Source organism: Ochotona curzoniae, unplaced genomic scaffold (genome assembly GCF_017591425.1).
Source record: "Ochotona curzoniae isolate NIBS_2020 unplaced genomic scaffold, NIBS_Ocur_1.0 contig_3622, whole genome shotgun sequence".
NCBI classification, from domain to species: domain Eukaryota; kingdom Metazoa; phylum Chordata; class Mammalia; order Lagomorpha; family Ochotonidae; genus Ochotona; species Ochotona curzoniae.
Window position 1 is genome coordinate 13,709,914 of NW_024465926.1, and position 18,158 is coordinate 13,728,071.

Genomic DNA, 18,158 nt, shown 5'->3' on the forward strand with positions numbered 1-18,158 from the left:
TTGCTGCCTGCTCCCAGCTGGCCAGGCCCCGCCTCGGCTGCAAGGCTGATAGAGAGCTGACCCCGCCTCCCTGGGAGCCCGGCCAGCCCCCAGCTGGCCCGGCCACACGTTCCTGGGCCTCTGAGTTGTTTTCTCTCCCCAAACTCCCTCCCTTTCGGGTGTCTGGCCTCCCTTTTGGCTCTTGGAAGCTGGCGGCTTTAGCCCACCCGGGTCAAACCAACAACTTCTGCTGCCCCAACATTGGTGTGCTCGGTACCGGGGCTCCTAGAGCCTCCCAAACTGGTTACTAGCTGGTGGGGCATGGCTGAAAAATGATTACCTTCAAACTTGGAGAAGTTCAGAAAGTTCGTAAGAAATAGAATGAAGGGCCCTGCGCCATAACCTAGCGGCTAAAGTCCTCACCTTGCACGCCCCGGGATCCCATATGGACACTGGTTCTACTCCCAGCAGCCCCACTTCCCATCCAGCTCCCCGCTGGCCTGGGAAAGCAATTGCGGATGGCCCAAATCTTTGGAACCCTACACCTGCATGGGAGACCTATTGTTCAGTTAGCTGCAAGCTACATGCCTTCCCAGAGATCTTAGCATTCTTGCTGTACTCGCCCCTACTCTGTCTCCTGAGAATCACTGGAAAAACCAGACCAAATTTCTACTTATTAAAGCCCCAGTCTGTTCATACTATGGATTGCCTGACTAGATCCTGCTCTGATTACTAAGATGATCATATTTGTAGTGTATCCATATCTGGGAACTCCCTTCCTGTGTGCTGGCTCCTCTTAAGCCAAAACACTGGACAGCTTGCAGTTACATAATATGCAGATCAGAGAGGACCCAGGAAGTGCTACTGGGAGCCACACTTCCCACCAGCTCCCTGCTTGTGGCTTGAGAAAGCAATGAATGAAAGCCCAAAGCCTGAGGACCCTACACTCACATGGGAAACCCAGAAGAGGCTTCTGGCTCCTGGCTTCAGATCGGCACAACTCTGGCCATTTTGGCTGCTTCGGAAGTGAATCAACGGATGGAAGATCTTCCTCGCTGTCTCTCCTGTGTATCTGACTTTCCAATTAAAAAAAAATTCTATATAAAAAAATGTTTTTTAATCAGGAGCTCTAGGCCTAGCACAGTAGCCTAATGGCTGAAGTCCTTGCCTTGCATGCACCAGGATGCCATATGTGTGCCGGATTGTGTCCAAGATACTCCACTTCCTATCCAGCTCGCTACATGAGCCCTAGGAAAGTGGTTGAGGACAGCCCAGGACCCTGAACCTAGAGCAGCTCCTGGATATTGGCTTCAGATCAGCTCAGGTCCAGCTGTATGGCTATATCGGGAATGAATCAGGAGACAGAAGGTATCTCTGTCTCTCTTTCTCTCTGTAGATCTGTCTTTCCAATAATAATAAATAAATCTTAAAAAAAAGAGAGAGGGGTCCAGGATGGCAGCCTAGTGGCTTAAGTCCTTACCTTGAACATGCCAGGATCCCATATGGGTGCTGGTTCTAATTCTGGCTGCCCTGCTTCCTGTCTAGCTCCCTGCTTGTGGCCTGGAAAAGCAGTTGAGGATGGCCCAAAGCCTTGGGACCCTGCATCCGAGTGGGAGACCTAGAGGAAGTTCCTGGCTCCTGGCTTCAGATCGGTGCAGCGCCAAACATTGTGGTCACTTGGGGAGTGAGTCATCACATAAGATCTCCACCTCTCCGTATATCTGACTTTGCAATAAAAAAATAACATAAATCTTTAAAGAAGAAAACAAGGACCCAGTACAGTAGTCTAGCAGCTGAAGTCCTTACCTTGAATGCACCTGGTAGCCTGGGAAAGCAGTCGAGGATGGTGCCAAGCCGTGGGGCCTGCATGCACAAGGGAGACCCGAAAGAGCCTCGGGGCTCTGGGTTTCCAATTGGCTCAGCTCTGGCCATTGCAGCTGCTTGGGCAGTGATTCAGTGGACGAAGGTCTTCCTTTCTGTCTCTCCTCTGTGTATCTGACTTTCCAATATAAATTAAAAAAAAAAAATCAGGTCTGAGCCATTTGTGCAGCACAGCTGGACACTGCTTACTATACTGCTGCATCCCATATCAGAGTGCCAATTTTCACCCATCCTTGCTGCTCTGCTTGTAATACAGCTGTCTGCAGAAGTGTCAGGGAAAGCGGCAAATAATGACAGTCTGGGCCCCTGCCACCATCACGGGAGATCTAGGTAAAGTTCTGGGCTTATGGCTTTGACCTGGTCCAGTCTCAGCTGCTGGAGCCATTTGAGCAGTGAGCCAGTAGTTGGAAGATCTGTCTCTACATCTCCCTGTCATTCTTTCAACAAACAGGAGCTTGGGTACCTCTCAGAAGGAGAGTATGGCCTTCCGTTTTCCACTCGAGAGGCACCCCAACTCCTGGATTTCTCTCAGGAGGTTCTTTCCCCTTCCCTCTTCTCCTCGTTCACCTGGTCACTTTTCAAATATACTTCTGTTTGCAAAAATAGAGACAGGAGCTCACACTGAAGATCATGGAGTCTAGGAAAAGCTTCATCTCAAAGGAAACAGAGTAGGGATATGTGATTGGCCTGATTTGGGCATGAAAAGCTGACCTCTGCTTCTGCCACCTATTTACTAGCTAGAACTAACTATAAGAAGGCAAAGACTGACTCCACTCTCAAGCAGGGTCAAAACTAGCCCTACTAAGATTGAATCCACTGCCCACCAAGCACCTGTACAACCTATGCTACACCCTCACTTCCCCCGCCAAACTTGTTTTGCAGCACAGTGTCAAGGGAAAGGAAGGAAAGCAGACACTAGTTTGGGAGCCATTCCTCCTTGAAGCCATAGGACAAGTTCCTAGGTATTTTGTCTACATAACAGCAAATAATTTTCTGGAGCTCAAGAAATGTCCATTTCTGTCTCAACACTATGGTAAACAGGTCTTGCTTTGAAGGCATACACTTCTTACTGCCTTTGAGCTACATTACTCAAAGCTGTGTCATCCTCACCCCTCCTAGACCCAATCTGAAGAAAAGGAACAGCAGCCAAGATCGATCAAGAGCCACAAATCTCAACCCCTTAACACGTTCTGTGTACAGCTCCTTCACACTGCAGAATCTTTGTGTATTAAAGAGCCATGGCTGGATCTGGATGCGGTCTTTTCCAGGTTAGGTGCCCCAGCCACCGAGCTAAGCCCTCAGAGTGGAAATGCTGAGCAAATGTCAACTCCAGCTGAGAATTCAAAATCCTCAGCGATGGCTGTGAATTCAGCTTAGCTCGCAATCACACCTCCTGGTTAAAAGATACAGGGATATGTGCCTCGGACAGGCTGGGACTGCTTGGTTTCATTTCCTGTCTCTTACTGGAATGAGCTGGGCCCACGAGGCTAGCAGCCAACATTAAACCGATCATGAAACCATGTGCACTCGCAGCATCAACCTTTGAAGCCTATTTCCCTAGGTTTCCCAGATAGTTAAATAAAATGGCAAAACCCAAATAAAAACCTTACTTTTTGTTTAATTTGTCTTGCCAAACAAACACAGTGAAAACTTTAGTCTAATTGTACAGAAAATAGAATTTGTAACCAGTAGCAAACATAACAGGATAAACCTAAGTCCCTGGCAAGCTGGATCTCCGTCTGCAGGTCCCCCAGTTCCCATGGTCAACAGCCTCCTGGAGAGGGAGGTCCTAGAAGACCCTGAGATCCACCAATCCCCAATAGAGTCACAGGCTGCACCCCAGAAGGAAAAAGTAATACGGGAACTCAGGTTCCTTGGAACTGTTATCACTACACACAGAAGAATCGTTTCCGGTTGCTGTCCAGCCTTAAGGAGAGGTTTTCCCAAACCCAAAGTCTCTGGAGCATCCCACCTGCAACCCTCAGGGGTTTAAGTTTCAAGTTCTATGGTTCTGAGGCCTCTGCTTAGCCAGAATCTGCAACACAACATGGGGAGGGAGGTTAAACCAAGTCACAAATGCTGGTGTCTCCGGCGCAGAGCTGGAGGCCGCAGACTCCTACTTTTAGAAGGAAAACAAGTGAGACTATCAGATCACCAGCCAGAATCCAGCTGCCCTAATCATCAGTACGGTGCCCCTAGTGCCCGAGGAGGCCATAGGAGGCAAGGGGTCCAGGAATCCCGCAGGCCAGATGGCTCACATTCACATTCCGTGCTTCTTGCGGATCACAGCCATGGCCAGGAGACGATCCTTCTCGCGCAGTTCTTCACGCAACTTGGCCTCGGTGAGCCGCAGGTGACGGATGCTGCCCTTCATTTCTTTCATCTTCACTTCCATCAACGCCAGGATATCCCGCTGCTCATTCAGCTTGCGCAGCAGCTCCTCCTCCGTGGTGCCTGACGACAGCGAGTACGAGTGGTCGGAGCCGGTATCAGGGAAGCCTTCCTCCCCAACCACCACCAACTGGGGACCCATAGGGCACTCGGCGGCCTCCAGCCCTGCCGTAGCAGCCTCGAGCTCTGTTGCAGCAGCCGCGGCAGCCGCGCCCTCTGCAAACTCCACTTGCACCGTAAGGTCAATGGGCTTCACATCTTCTCCATTTGGAGTGCTGGGCGCCTGCGGACCGGACCCCGGAGCCTGGTTACCGTCGACAGCGGCCTGAAGGGTGAGGAGCACGGCGGCAGAGGCCGACACCAGGTTGGGCTGCAGCTGGGAGGACTGGGCCGTGGAGGCCGTGGAGGACGACGCCTGCTGCTGCTGCTGCTGCTGTTGTTGTTGCTGTTGCTGCTGCTGCTGCTGCTGCTGCTGCCGGCGGCGAGCAGCCGCAGCTCCTGCAGGCCTGCGCGCTACTTTGCGCTCATTGACGCCGCGCAGCGGGAAGATGGTGGGGACTCGCACTGTGTAGGTCTTGCGGCCGCCCTGGAAGTGAACGCTGCAGAGACGGTGGCCCGTGGTGGGCTGGAAGGTGGAGAAGCACCCGCTGACGCCAGCCCGGGACACATTCTTCAGCCACAGGCGCCGTAGCTCAGCGTCCTTGGGAAACGTGTAGAAATGCAGCGCCTTGTCCCGGTGCGAGTTATTGTAGCAGCCCGGTACGCAGCACGTAAAGCCAGGCATGGCTGCGCCGCGCCGCCCCGCACGGCCCCTCCGGCCTTCTGCGCCCTTCGACGGTCAGGTCGGTCCCGCCGCTGCCCGGCAGCCCGACCCTCCGTCGGGCGGCGCCGCACGAGACTTTAAGACGGCCTCCCACTCGCGCCGCCTGCCACACCTGCCCGGCGGCCCGTGCCCACAAGACGCTTCCAGCCGGCCCGCGCTGCGCCGCTCGCCCAGCCGCCCGCCTGCGCTCGGGAGTCGGCCCCGGGGACGCCGCCAAGGACCGCCTGAGAAGAAGGACTACGCCCCCCACAATGCACCGCGCCACGCGGTGCTCACTTCCGGAGAAGGGGTGCGCTTCCTACCGCTTTTCAGAATTCCTCCGACAAATCTTTGCAAAGCAGTGTCGTCTTTCCCAGTCAGACTTGTCCCTGGAGGATGAGAGAGGAGTATCCGATTGGAACGCTGTCGCACGGACTGTCCCCGACAAGGACCCGGAATCCTGATGAGGTGGGGGTTGGGGAACGCTACCCTCTGCACTGCGCAAGCGCGTTCGGTGTGTGGCTATGGAGACTACAATTCCCGTGGTACCGCGCGTTGAGCAAGGTGGGAGGGGGACCAGAATTGGGCGAGGTTGTTCTCCCTGCCCTGAGCAGGTCTCCAAACCGGTACCTTTGAATCAGTGATATTCCTGTGGAAGTGTAGGGAGGGGAAACCTGGGCCCTTTTCACTACCTTGAAGACTCCCGAGTCAGCCACTACCTGCATCTATTTACTTCACTAATGTGAATCAAAACACCGATAAGCACCACGTAGTCTCAGAAAGCAATGAAGAGATTCTTCATTGAAAATGGGCGCCAGGGATCCAGAAAAGTCCTGGAAAGTCTAGGGTAGGAAGGAGACCTACTGAAAGAGGGGTTCAGCGACCTGAGGTGGGTGGGAACTATATGGAACGCAACCATATTAAAGGAATTGAGATTTTATCATACAGACAGCTGGACATCATTCTAAAGTGCCCTCCTCCCCACCCCCCACCCCCCCGCACTTTAAAAATAATTTATTTGGGCACAGCATGGTAGCTTAGCCGCTAGAGTCCTCCCCTTGTACGCACCCAGATCCCATATGGGCATTGGTTTAATCCCAGCAGCCCCTGCTTCCCATCTACCTCCCTGCCTGTGGCCTGGGAAAACAGTCAAGGATGACCCTAAGCCTTGGGATCCTGCACCCGCATGGGAGACCCAGAAGAAGCTCCTGGCTTCTGCTTTCCATTCAGCTCAGTTCCAGCCATTTTGATCAACTGGGGAGTAAATCAATGGACAGACAATAAATATTTTTTAAAAATTATTTGAGGCCCAGCATGATAGCCTAGTGGCTAAAGTCCTCACTTTGCACGCCCCAGGATCCCATGTGGGTGCCGGTTCATGTCCGGGCTGCCCCGCTTCCCATCCAGCTACCTGCTTGTGGCCTAGGAAAACAGCGGATGATGGCCCAAATCCTTGGGACCCTGCTCTCATGTGGGAAACTCGAGGCTTCTGGCTTCAGATTGGCTCAACTCCAGCTGTTGCAGTCATTTGGGGAGTGAATCAATGGACAAAAGATCTTTCTCTGTCTCTCCTCCTCTCTGTATATTTGACTTTCCAATACAAATAAATCTATAAAAAATTATTTGAAATCTGAGTGACAAGCTTTGCGCAATGGCAGGATTGTAGCCAATGAGGTTTATCCGAGGCACTATTGTTGCTAATTGAAAACTTTTCCCCATATCCCACTGTGATGACTTGAAATATAGTCGGCATTGGCGAAAAAAAAAAAAAAAAAGAAAGAAAGAAAAAGAAAGCTGAATGACAGAGGTTTTTCACTCCCAAAATGGCCCCCACATGCTGGAGACAAGACTCCAAGCTCTATCTGGATCCTCAGCTGCCATAGGCGCCTTTGCATAAAGTTGGATTGGAAGCTGCTTCCCACATGGCTTTAGGGATTGGCCAACTGCAGCTGTACCTGCCCCTTTGTGTAGTTCTTTGGCCTTCCTTAGGGGAAAGTGATGCCTGAGGCTGTGAAAGGTGTGGGAAGAGTTGCAGGGCGCTACAGAAGCTGCTCAGGAGTGCTCCTTCTCCTGAGGCCTGCTGCCACCCACCTGCCTTTTTTTGGATCCTCTTCACCCATCCTCTTAAAAGTTCTCTCATTTTTCCTCCTGATAACAGATTATGAAAATGAACTCTTGCATATTTGTATTATTTTTATTGATATGAAAATTTAAAAAATATTGGGGCTGGTCCCTTGGAGGAAGGAGTAAGCAAGCTAAGCCTTGATTTGCAGTGCCAGCATCCCATGTGGACTCTGATTGGAGTCCTGGCTGTTTCACTTCCTGCCTAGCTCCCTGCTAAATGGCCTAAGAAAGAAGCAGAAGATGGCCTAAGTCTTTGAATCTCTGCATACATGTGGAAAGGTGTAGAGGAAGTTCCTAGCTCCTAGCTGCAGATCAACACAGCTCTAGCCTTTCCTGCAATTTGGGAGTGAATCAGTGGATGCAAGTGTTGTGCCCCGATTTTGAGATAACCAAGAGTCTGAAGTAAATCCAAGTGCACAAAAATGGTTTATTGAAGCTCAGCACATCCAAGCCTGGGATCTTAGTTGAGAGCAGGCAGCCAGCAGGGACCAACTTCCTTACCTGGAGTGTGGCCTGGAACAGCATATTCACAGGGTTTTTATAGGGGCAGTCCACAATAGCTTGAAAAGGGGCAATTCACAATAGCCTGCAATGTGAGGAGAAATACCATACATTCCCTACCTATCTCTGCTGGACAGCTTGTGCCTCCAGCAACTACGGGAAGCACCCACTTCATTACTTTGAGCCACCTGTGAGATAACCAGATTTAGGTGGGCCTTGATTCATAAGAATTGGGAACCATCAGTGCTAAAAGTCACACAGGCTGCTAAAGGTTACATAGGCCTTTTAGCTTGCAAGCTCATACAGTTTCTTAGTAGTGATGAGCCATGAACAAATGGTTGGGATTTTGATACTGAGGTTCTTCACAAGCTTTTTCTGTTTGTCTTTCTTCTCTCCAAAAACTCTGCCTTTCCAATAGCTAGATAATCTTTTCAAAAAAATTTTAAAGTGTGGGGTGACAAATTCCATGAGTGCCTTTGGAAGTCCCAGCTGCTCTACTTCTGAACTGGTCCTGTTAATGTACCTGGGAAAATAGTGAAGGATGGCCCGTCAACCATGTGAGAGACTTGGATAGAATCCCAAGCTCCTGGGTTCAAGTCTTTGCAGCCATTTGGACAGTGAAACCGCAGATGGCACATCACTGTCCCTCTCTCTCTGTAATGCTTCCTTTCTTTTATTATTCATGTTAGATGATGACCACCTCCCGCCCACCCGCTGGTGGAATATCGGCAAGTTGTTCAGAGTTGTAATGGAAGCTTTATTGGAAAATCCGCTCCTGGGACGCCTTCGCACAGAGGGGAAAGAAGAGGGAGGCGAAAAGGGCAGCTGAGATACCTGTTGAGCAGTTTTGTACTCCTCGAGACACGTGGGCAGGCAAAGGGGCTGTCTGTGCCCCAACTATGTAAGGAATGTCCATTCAGGTGTGCCATTGGTCAACTGGAATCCCTCCAGGTTGGTGACATAACTGGCTCCTGTGGCCCCTGCTGTTCTAGGCTGAAACTTGTGCCGGGTCTGGAGCAGACCAGCCCCTTGTCTCCAATGCCCTGGGCAGCCATCAATTTATTTTTTAAGATTTTTATGATAAAGTTCCATAGACTCAGGGAACCTCTAGTAACTGCCTTTCAAACAAATTAATATTTCAGTAAATAATAGCTTTCAAAAGAAAATAAAATGCTCCATGTTGTCATTATTATTAGTTTATGTTTTATCAGAAAGGTAACCAATGCTTTAAAAGCTTTAGAAAAATTACAGGACAATAGGGAAGGTATATTTTCTGGATCCAACACCCAGACAGTACCACTGGATTCTGTACTGACAATGTAGTTCTTGGTTACCGTGTGTTTTACTAATGGCCCTTTCCTGCACTCAGGTGTTGCTGAGGACCACAATCTAGACTGCAAATTCAGAACTGTGGGATCTAGTGTCTGGCTCACAGTGAAAAATGGGTTTTCATTTGGGGAATTATTTTGACAATAGTATGAATGCATGCAATGATACATGTCTATATTTTTATAAAACATATGTATACAGAAAAGTCAGCAAAAAAATCCTTGTATTTTCTATTGTGTATTTTCATTGTCATTACTGATATCATTCAACTTATATTCACCTTGCTTAAAATACGGTAGGTGGGAGGCCAGTGTTGTGGTGTAGCTAATAAAGCTGCTGCCTCTTATACCAGCATCCCATATGGGCATCAGTTTATGTCCTGGCTGTTCTGCTTCCAATTTGTCTCCCTGCTAATGACTGAGCAGAGCAACAGAAGATAACTTAGTGGTTGGGGCCCGCCATCCAGGAAAATCTGGATGAAGCTCCTGGCTCTTGGCTCCTAGCTTTTCCCTGGCTCAGCCTTGGGATTTGCAGGTATCTGGGGAAGTAAACTAACAGATGAATAATCTCTCAATTTGTAGCTCTTGATATAAATTTTTTTTAAATCTTTGAAAAAAAAAAGAGGTTGGACCCTGAGTGTGATGGCTCAGTGGCCAAATCCTTGTTTTGCCCACATTAGGATCCCAAAACCTTGGGACTCTGTACCCACATAGGAGACCCAGAAGAAGCTCCTGGCTCCTGGCTTCAGGTTGACTCAGTTCCAGATGTTGTTGTGGCCATTTGGGGAATGAACTGAGGATGGAAGAACTTTCTCTTCTCTTCCTATTTCTCCTGCTTGTAGATCTCTTTCCAAAAAAAAAAAAATTAACAATCTTAAAAGAGAGAGAAGAAAAAATTAACAATCTTAAAAGAGAGAGAGAAGAAAGAAAAGAAAAGAAAAGAGTGCCCGGTGCCGTGGCCTAGCTGCTAAAGTCTTCCTCGCCTTGAAAATGCCGGGATCCCATATGGCTGATGGTTCTAATCCTGGCTGCTCCACTTCCCATCCAGTTCCTAGCCTGTGGCCTGGGAAAGCAGTCAAGGACAGCCCAAAGCCTTGGGACCCTGCACCCGCATGGGAGCCCTGGAGGAGGTTCCTAGCTCCTGGCTTCAGATTAGCGCAGCACTAATTGTGCGGTCACTAGGGAAGTGAATCATTGGATGGAAGATCTCTTTGTCGTTCCTCTTCTGTATATCTGACTTTGCAATAAAATATAAATGTATCTTAAAGAAAAAATACATCTTAAAAAACGAGAAAACTATTCTCAGTAAAACTCTAATATATAAGATTTGTTTTAATCTCCGACATTCAAAGCATATCCAGACTGCATGGTTTTCTCCCCTCCCCACGCCCAGCTCACCCTCTATTTTGTCACCTTCCAAGAAAGACCAGAATCTTATCACACGCCTCACGGCTTTCCCTGTTGCCACCCTTTCAATCTTTTCTTGACATGACTGCTGAAGAAAATCTGATTTTGATATACTGTTGTTGAACTCCCCAGTGAATGCCTACAACATTTAGAACAAGGGTGAGCCAACAGCATTGTGCCATGGCAAGCTAAGTCTCTCTGAATTTGCCAGTTCAAGTCCTGGAAACTGTACTTTTGATCTAGCTCTTCACTGATGTTCCTGGGAACACAGCAGAGATGGCCTAAGACTTGGGCCCCTGCACCCACATAGGAGTCCTGGAGGAAGCTCGTGACTCCGGGCTTCAGCCTGGCTCAGCCCTGGATGTGACAGCCATTTAGAGAATGAATCTTTAGATGGAAGATCTTACTTTTCTCCCTCTTTAACCCTTCCTTTCAAATAATAAAACTGAGCCCAGGGCTCAGCACAATAGCATAGCAGTTAAAGCACTGGAATCCCTATAGGCCACGTTTTTTTTTTGTTGTTGTTGTTGTTGTTTTTAAGACTTATTTATTGGGCCTGGCGGCATGGCCTAGTGGCTAAAGTCCTCACCTTGAATGCGCCTGGATCCCATATGGGTGCCGGTTCTAATCCTAGCAGCTCCACTTCCCATCCAGCTCCCTGCCTGTGACCTGGGAAAGCAGTAAAGGATGGCCCAAAGCTTTGGGATCCTGCACCTGTATGAGAGACCCAGAAGAAGCTCTTGGCTCCTGGCTTTGGCTTGGCTCAGCTTCAGCCATTGTGGCTGCTTTGGGAGTAAACCATTGGACAGAAGACCTTGCTCTCTGTCTCTCTTCCTCTCTGTATCTGCCTTACCAGTGAAAATAGATAAATCTTAAAAAAAAAAACAAAAAAAAACTGAGCCCAGTGTGATGGCTCAACTGCTTATCCTTCCTCTCCAACTATCAGCACCCTAGTTTGTGTCGTGGCTATTCCACTTCCCATCTAGTTCCATGCTTAGGACTTGGAAAAGTAGTAGAGGATGTTCCATTGTACCCATGTGGGAGAATCGGAAGAAGTTCATGGCTTCAGATGGCCTCAATTCCAGCCCTTGCAGCCATTTGCGGAGTACAACAGCAGATGAAAAATCATTCTCCCTATATTTCCTTCTCCACGTAAATCTGATCTGCCTTTCTAACTAAAATTAAGTACATATTCAAAAATTAATGAAAAATTTTTAAAAGATGAAAGCAAATATTTGCTTAAAAAACAGTAATACTGGGCCTGGTGTGGTGGCCTATCAGCTAAAGACCTTGCCTTGAATACATTGGGATCCCATTTAGGCTCTGATTCTAATCTTTGATCCAATGATTCATTTCCTAAGTGGCCGCAGTGGCTGGTGCTGCGCTAATCTGAAGCCAGGAGTTAGAAGCCTCTTCCAGGTCTCCTATGCGGGTGCAGGGTCCCAAGGCTTTGGGCTGTCCTTGACTGCTTTCCCAGGCTACAAGTAGGGAGCTGAATGGGAAGCAGGGCCTCTGGAATCAGAACCAGTGCCCATATAGAATCCTGGCATGTTCAAGGCGAGGAAGATTTTAGCTGAAAGGCTATTGCACTGGGCCCTTTCCAGTTCTTTTTGAGAAACATTAATACAATTTTTTTTTATTTGCTACATTTTAAAAAAGCAAAGATCTATCTATTTATTAGAGAAACAGTGAAGTACCCACTGGTTCAATTCCTAAATGGCTACACCAGCAGATCTGGGCTGAAGCCAGGTACCGGGAACCCCATTCTGATCTCCCATGGGAGTGGCGGGAGCACGAGTGCTGTGGCCATCTTCTACTCCCTTCTCAGGCACAATAGCGTAGAGTAGCACGGGAAGGGAACAACCAGACTTGAACTACTGCTCTGACGAGGGAAGCAGGACCGTGGCGTGACACTGGCCCCTTTGCTCCTTTATTTTATTGGAAAGTCAGAATTACAGAGAGAGAAGGAGAGATAGGGAAAGAGATCTTTCCATGCGCTGGTCCATTCCCCAAATGGCTGCAATGATGGGAACTGGGCCAATTCCAAGTCAGGAAGCAGGAGCTTCCATTTTTTTTTAACAGGCACAAGTATGTCCGTGCCTGTAGAGTATCTGATACATGTGGCCTGGGAGCAAATTCTGTGAAGAATTCCATGAGAGACTCAGAATCCAAGTTCTGGTTCAGTTGCCAGGAAAACCGAAGACAGAAGTTCAGGAAAATGTGGTGAGCATCAACAGTACTTGCAGAGGTGAAATTCATTCCAAAATTGCCTTGTTGAGATTCCAACACTGGTTCTCGATCACCAGTGCCTCAATCACTAAAGCTGGAACCTGCCACGTAGTCTCTTCTGATAGATAACAGAACTGTTTTACTTTGCCAATCTGGCCAGGTCACACACAGAACGCAAGCGTCTTTCCAAGCCCAAGTGCCGCCCCTTTTCCCGAGCGAGGGAGATGGGAAGGAGTGATATTCTAAGAGCGACTTGCTGTTAATTGAATTGAATCTCTGCTTGTGCAAGAGCGAATGATGTATAATACATTAAATCATTACAAGCTCCTTTTTAGGTTTCTTTTTACTTTAAATTGTCACAAGAGAAAACCAAGACTTAGATCGCTTGCAAGCGCCGACTCAGTAGGACTCCTCCCTCCCCCTGCCAGTTTGTCACCACTACCCACCTCGCATTGTGCCGCGGTAGAGCGAGAACTACGATTCCCGTGAGGCTGTGCGGCCTTTGTCGCGAGAGTTATCTAAACCTGGGTGGCGGGAAGGCGGCGGCGGCGGCGTCAGCTGCCTGGACAGTTGGACGGCTAGTCGGTGTGAGAGGATGGCTGACAGCTACAGTCCGAACAGCGAGCCTACGACGCGCACTCTGCTGCGGCGCGTGTTGGATACAGCCGACTCGCGCTCCCCGCGGCGTCGCTCGAGTGTTCGGGCTGGGTACTGGAGGGCGCTGCTTGAGCTTCGGGCCAGGAGACTGGGTGGGATGGGGTTGGGGTAGGTTTCAGTGCCGCCTCTGCACTGAGTCTTGGGGAGCAGTCCTGGCCCGTGAGAGTGACTTCACTGCCCTCCCCGCCTCCGGGGCTTCCGGGCCGCCGAGCTATGCGGGAAGTCTTCATTCAGACTCTGGAGGGAAGGTGGGAAAGCAGCCGGGAGAGCCCATGCTTCGCGGGGCGGCAGTGGGTGAGGGCTGTGGCGAGCTGGTGGTGCAGAGGTCGGCCTCTGTCAGCCTTTAAAGGGAGGAGGCCGTTCCTGGTAGATTTTAGACCTCTAAGAGATGAGAAGCTGCTGAATCCGGCATTCTCTGGTTCTGGAATCTGAGAACTGGACTGAGTGCGACCCAGGTGGACCTTGGCATATCCTGACAAAGTACTCAGATCCCCTGAAACTGCTTAGATGTTTACCTTGGTTGTTTTTTTATATATAAAATATATACACAAAACAGCACACACATATATAAACATATGTTTATAATATATATATATGTAAAATATTTTCTAAAGGACAGGTAGTAATTAACCCCTGGCCTGTCTAGCCTTCACCCACTGACCCCTTTGCCCCCAGGCCCTACCTGACTCGCAGAGTCACTGATCTTTTTTTTTTAACTGATCTTTTTTTGTTTTTTAAGATTTATTTTTATTGGAAAGTGAGATTTACAGAGAGAAGGAGAGACAGAAAGATCTTCCATCCAATGGTTCACTCCCCAAATGGCTGCAACAGCTAGAGCTGAGCCAATCTGAAGCCAGTAATCAGGAGCTTCTTCTGGGTCTCCCACACAGGTGCAGGGCCCCAAGGCTTTGGGCTATCCTTTTCTGCTTTTCCAGGCCACAAGCAGAAAAGGATAGCCCAAGCAGGCCACACCTGGATGGGAAGTGGAGCAGCCAGGATTAAAACTGGCATCCATATGGGATCCCAGTGCATGCAAGGGGAGGACTTTAGCCACTAGGTTACTGTGCCATGTTCTTTACACAGGACCCAGAGAACCCTGCCTAAAACCCCTTTGTCTTGGAGGCTGCGCAGCCAAACCAAACCAACAACCAAAAGACGCTCCCATGGAACTAAGGTGAGTGACCAGCCTGCTGGCTGTTCTAGGGCCCTGGGATCCCACAAATCTAGCTTTACTCTGAGGCCTGCCTTGGGAAGAATTCCAAGGCCAACGGATAGATTGGTTGGTGCCTTCATTCACAGTCCGTGGGCAGGCCAGTTCATAGCCAAGCCAGGAGACACCTGGAGGAACAGACACCCCGGACTCTGTTCCAGAATATCTTGCGGACAGGTGAGCATGTGCGCAGGCAGCAGCCTGTGGTCATGCGGTCAGAGGCAGCAGCCAGGTCCACCCTGGTCCCCTGGGGTCTGTCCTGCTGGAAAGCCTGCTCTGTGGGCCCTACTCTCTTGGTGTGTTTTGCAGCCCCAGAATCCTCTATCCTGAAGCCAGAGTCAACAGGGAAGCCTGTGCCGGCACCCACAGCCGCCCAGCCCTCAAGACGGGAAAGCAGTCGGGGCAGGTAAAGAGTGATCTCCTGGTGGGCAGATCTGTATCAGGAGATTCTTGGGAACCTCAAAAGCCAGAGTTATGCTTCTTTGAGATCAGCTCCATCTTCCTAGCCTGGAACTGCAACTTCCGGAGCTTGAGCCCTCTACCAGTCCGGCTCCGGCTCTGCTGGCTCCTGGCAGGAGGAAGCAAAGGGTGCGGCTGTCCATGTTTGAACGACAAGTGGACCAAGGTCAGCCTGTTGCCCAAGGTGAGCCCTAAGCCTGGCTGATGCTGCCCTGTTGCTCCTCTCCTCCAGTCAGGCTGAGGCGGCCCGAGACAGGCCCCTGATGGGCCTGGGAACTTACTGGGGTTTCTTGTTTTACATCCTCTGCAGAGCCTCAGGAGACTGCAGATGCGTCCTCCCTCACCAGGTGATGTTCCTTGTTCTGGGCTTTGGTGAAGGAGACATTTGGGGAGAGAGGTGCTGACTGAGTTGCTTCTCTGCCAGGTTCAGCCTCCCAGCCCAGGGGCTGCATTGCAGTGACTGAGAACCGTGGGCACAGGTTCTGGGGAAAGCACCTCAGGAACCTGACTTCTTCTTGTGCCTCCTCCCTTCCACCAGCTCCCTGAACCTGACCTTTGCCACCCCTCTTCAGCCGCAGTCTGTGAAGAGACCGGGCCTCGCCCGCAAGCCTCCGCCACGCCGTGCTGTGGATGTGGGGCTCCTTTTGCAGGATCTGCAAGATGCCTCCTTTGCTCCTACAGGTAACCTTGAGCTTTCCCTGCCCTGGCTTTTGGGGACGCTTTCCTGTGACCTAGAGCAGGTTTTGCTGAGTCCAGGGCTGGAAAACACTGGGTGTAGAGATGAGCTAGCCTGTGGCAGCAGGTGCAGGAGCCTAATGTTAGCTTAAATTCCCCATTAAGAGGGTCCTGGCTAGAGGAGAGGCATGGGTGAGTGGCTCAGGGCTTAGGGAGCAGCTCTGGAGGCCTGTGAATGCCAGGCAAAGAGCAGGCAGGTGAGCAGGAAGCAGGAGAGCTGTGGAAGGGAGGTAAGAATTGGGTTGGAGTCATCTTTCCTCTTCTCTGGGCAGATCCTGGGGGTCGATAGCCCATGCCCTGGTCATCCTGGCAGCAGCAGGTAGGCCTTGAGGATACTGAGTGTCCGCCGGCCCTTGCTCTCTCTAGGTAACAGCCTCAGAACCTCTGTGACCACTGTGCCGACAGACATTGTGTTGGAGGACACCCAACCCTTCTCCCAGCCCTTGGCTGGCCATTCCCCTGGTGTGCCTCACTTCCTTCCCCATCCCTCTCACAATGAGAATGAAGATGCTGAGAGGACTACGTCCCACCGGACACAGAGCAGTCGGCTCGGGCTGCAGAGTGATGGTGAGTGTTTCGGGTGCAGATGGCCTGGTGCCAAGCTTAGCTCCATTAAGATCGGCACTTCTGGTTTTCCATCCTGAAGCCGTCATGGGTACTCTCTGGTTGTGGTCCCACCCTCTTCTAAGAGCAGAATCAATGTTGGACTAGGAGATTCCACACTGGTGCCCTGGTATTGCTCTGGACTGTCTTTCCTCAGTGGTTAGGTCTGGCTCTGCTATCCATCTTTACCCTTTCAAGAACTTCAGCCTTGGCCTGCTGCTACTCCAGAGGTGACAGAAGCAGTGGGATCCCAAGATGCAGCAGAAGCCGAGGAGCTGGATGTGTCTTCAGGAGAGGAGGACCCCTCCAATAGCACAGGTGAGGCCCCGTGCAGTGGTCAAGGCGAACGTGGGCAAGAACACTGTGTTCCAGCCCTGACATTGCAGGAGCTTTCCTGGTCCTGGGATGCATTTCTGGGCACTGGAGATGTTAGATGGACAAAAAGATGTTACAGGTCCCTTGTGGCACCAGAGCTGGGTGGGACCCTCAAGAGATAGGGCCTTATGGTCTTGAGCCTCCTGTGACCTGCCCTTCCTCTGCAGCAGGTCCAGAGATGGCCTCCAGCAGTCCCAGGTCTTTCCAAGCTGAGCAGCCTCCTCGGTTTGCTGAGCCACCGCGACTGCCTGATGCTACCCTGTAAGATCCCAGGACCCCACCTCCTGGTCCTTATGGAAAATGCCCTGGGCCAGGGAAGGACACTCCCTGGAGTGTGTCTGTCATCCTGGAGGGGCCTGAAAGGAACGTGGGTGAAGGGAGGTGCCAGGGCAGTGTGTAGAGACAGCTGCTGGAGATGGCCTGGGCAGGCAGCTGTGGACTAATGGGAGACAATGTCTGTTCTGAGGCCTGGGGGTCACAGCCTGAAGAAGCCCCAGAATAAATGATGAGCTAGACTAGGACATTGGGTCAAGACTGCAGGAACAGGACGCAGGGAGAGACCAGAGCCATAGGTGACCCCTTGACATCCCTGCCCCCCATATATGGTTGCAGTTGCTAATTTAGGTTGACCAAGGGGCACATGGTCCCCAGCCATAGCAGGAGCCAGCAAAGCTTGCCTTTGAATCAGGGCCTTTGCAGACAGCATTTCAGCCAGCTCTATCCACTCCTGCTCCCAGCAGACCTTCCCAGGCTGTGCCAGCCAGGCCTCCTCCCAGGCTCCGAGCTGCTGGCCACAGGCCCCGTCCAGATCCATACAAGACTGGATTGAAACATTACATAAAACTCTTCAACTTCTACGCTAAGATGCCCATGGAGAAGGCAGCCCTTGGAATGGTAGAGAAATGGTGAGCTCTGGACATCTGGGGTTGAGGGAGGAGCCCTCAGGTTGGTGACAGACTGTCTCTCCCCTGCTAACCTTGGCAGCCTAGACAAATATTTTCAGCACCTCTGCGATGACCTGGAGGTATTTGCTGCTCATGCTGGCCGCAAGACGGTGAAGCCAGAGGATTTGGAGCTGCTGATGCGACGGTGAGTGTGAGGAGGTGGAGGTGGGTGGGTGCTGGGTGAGAGAGGGCTGGCATGGTACCATCTGTCCCTTCTCTCCCTCTGCTGCAGGCAGGGCCTGGTCACTGACCGAGTCTCACTGCACGTGCTTGTGGAGCGGCACCTGCCGCTGGAGTACCGGCAGCTGCTCATCCCCTGTGCATTCAGTGGCAATTCTGTCTTCCCAGCCCAGTAGCACCGGGCCATAACACTTGTCCCCTTCCCCCATCTATTCTTCCAGGCCTCCTGGTATTCTTGCCTACCCCCTAGCATCAATAAAGTATCACAAACAGAATGTTTCGTGTTTTGATGTATGTGCTGGGATAGCCAGGCAGGGACTGCCCCCAATCCGGATCCCTAACTTCTCCCCCGT

At 50.8% G+C, this 18,158-nt stretch overlaps 2 protein-coding genes and 1 pseudogene across 2 annotated transcripts; 2 read left to right on the forward strand and 1 right to left on the reverse strand.

Moving 5' to 3' along the window:
• Nucleotides 1-3,458: 3,458 nt before the first annotated feature.
• THAP11 (THAP domain containing 11) lies at nucleotides 3,459-5,258 on the reverse strand. The gene has a single exon (XM_040982519.1). It carries the CDS (start codon nucleotides 5,033-5,035, stop codon nucleotides 4,121-4,123), a length of 915 nt encoding a protein of 304 aa, XP_040838453.1. The 5' UTR covers nucleotides 5,036-5,258; the 3' UTR covers nucleotides 3,459-4,120.
• CENPT (centromere protein T) lies at nucleotides 5,034-17,981 on the forward strand. The gene is made up of 14 exons (XM_040982170.1): nucleotides 5,034-5,363; nucleotides 13,109-13,350; nucleotides 14,383-14,473; nucleotides 14,599-14,686; nucleotides 14,819-14,915; nucleotides 15,016-15,152; nucleotides 15,279-15,315; nucleotides 15,507-15,649; nucleotides 16,070-16,270; nucleotides 16,505-16,624; nucleotides 16,849-16,934; nucleotides 17,342-17,586; nucleotides 17,666-17,770; nucleotides 17,858-17,981. Exons 1-14 carry the CDS (start codon nucleotides 5,034-5,036, stop codon nucleotides 17,979-17,981), a joined length of 2,046 nt encoding a protein of 681 aa, XP_040838104.1.
• Nucleotides 6,694-6,823, forward strand: LOC121158121 (annotated as a pseudogene).
• Nucleotides 17,982-18,158: the final 177 nt, after the last annotated feature.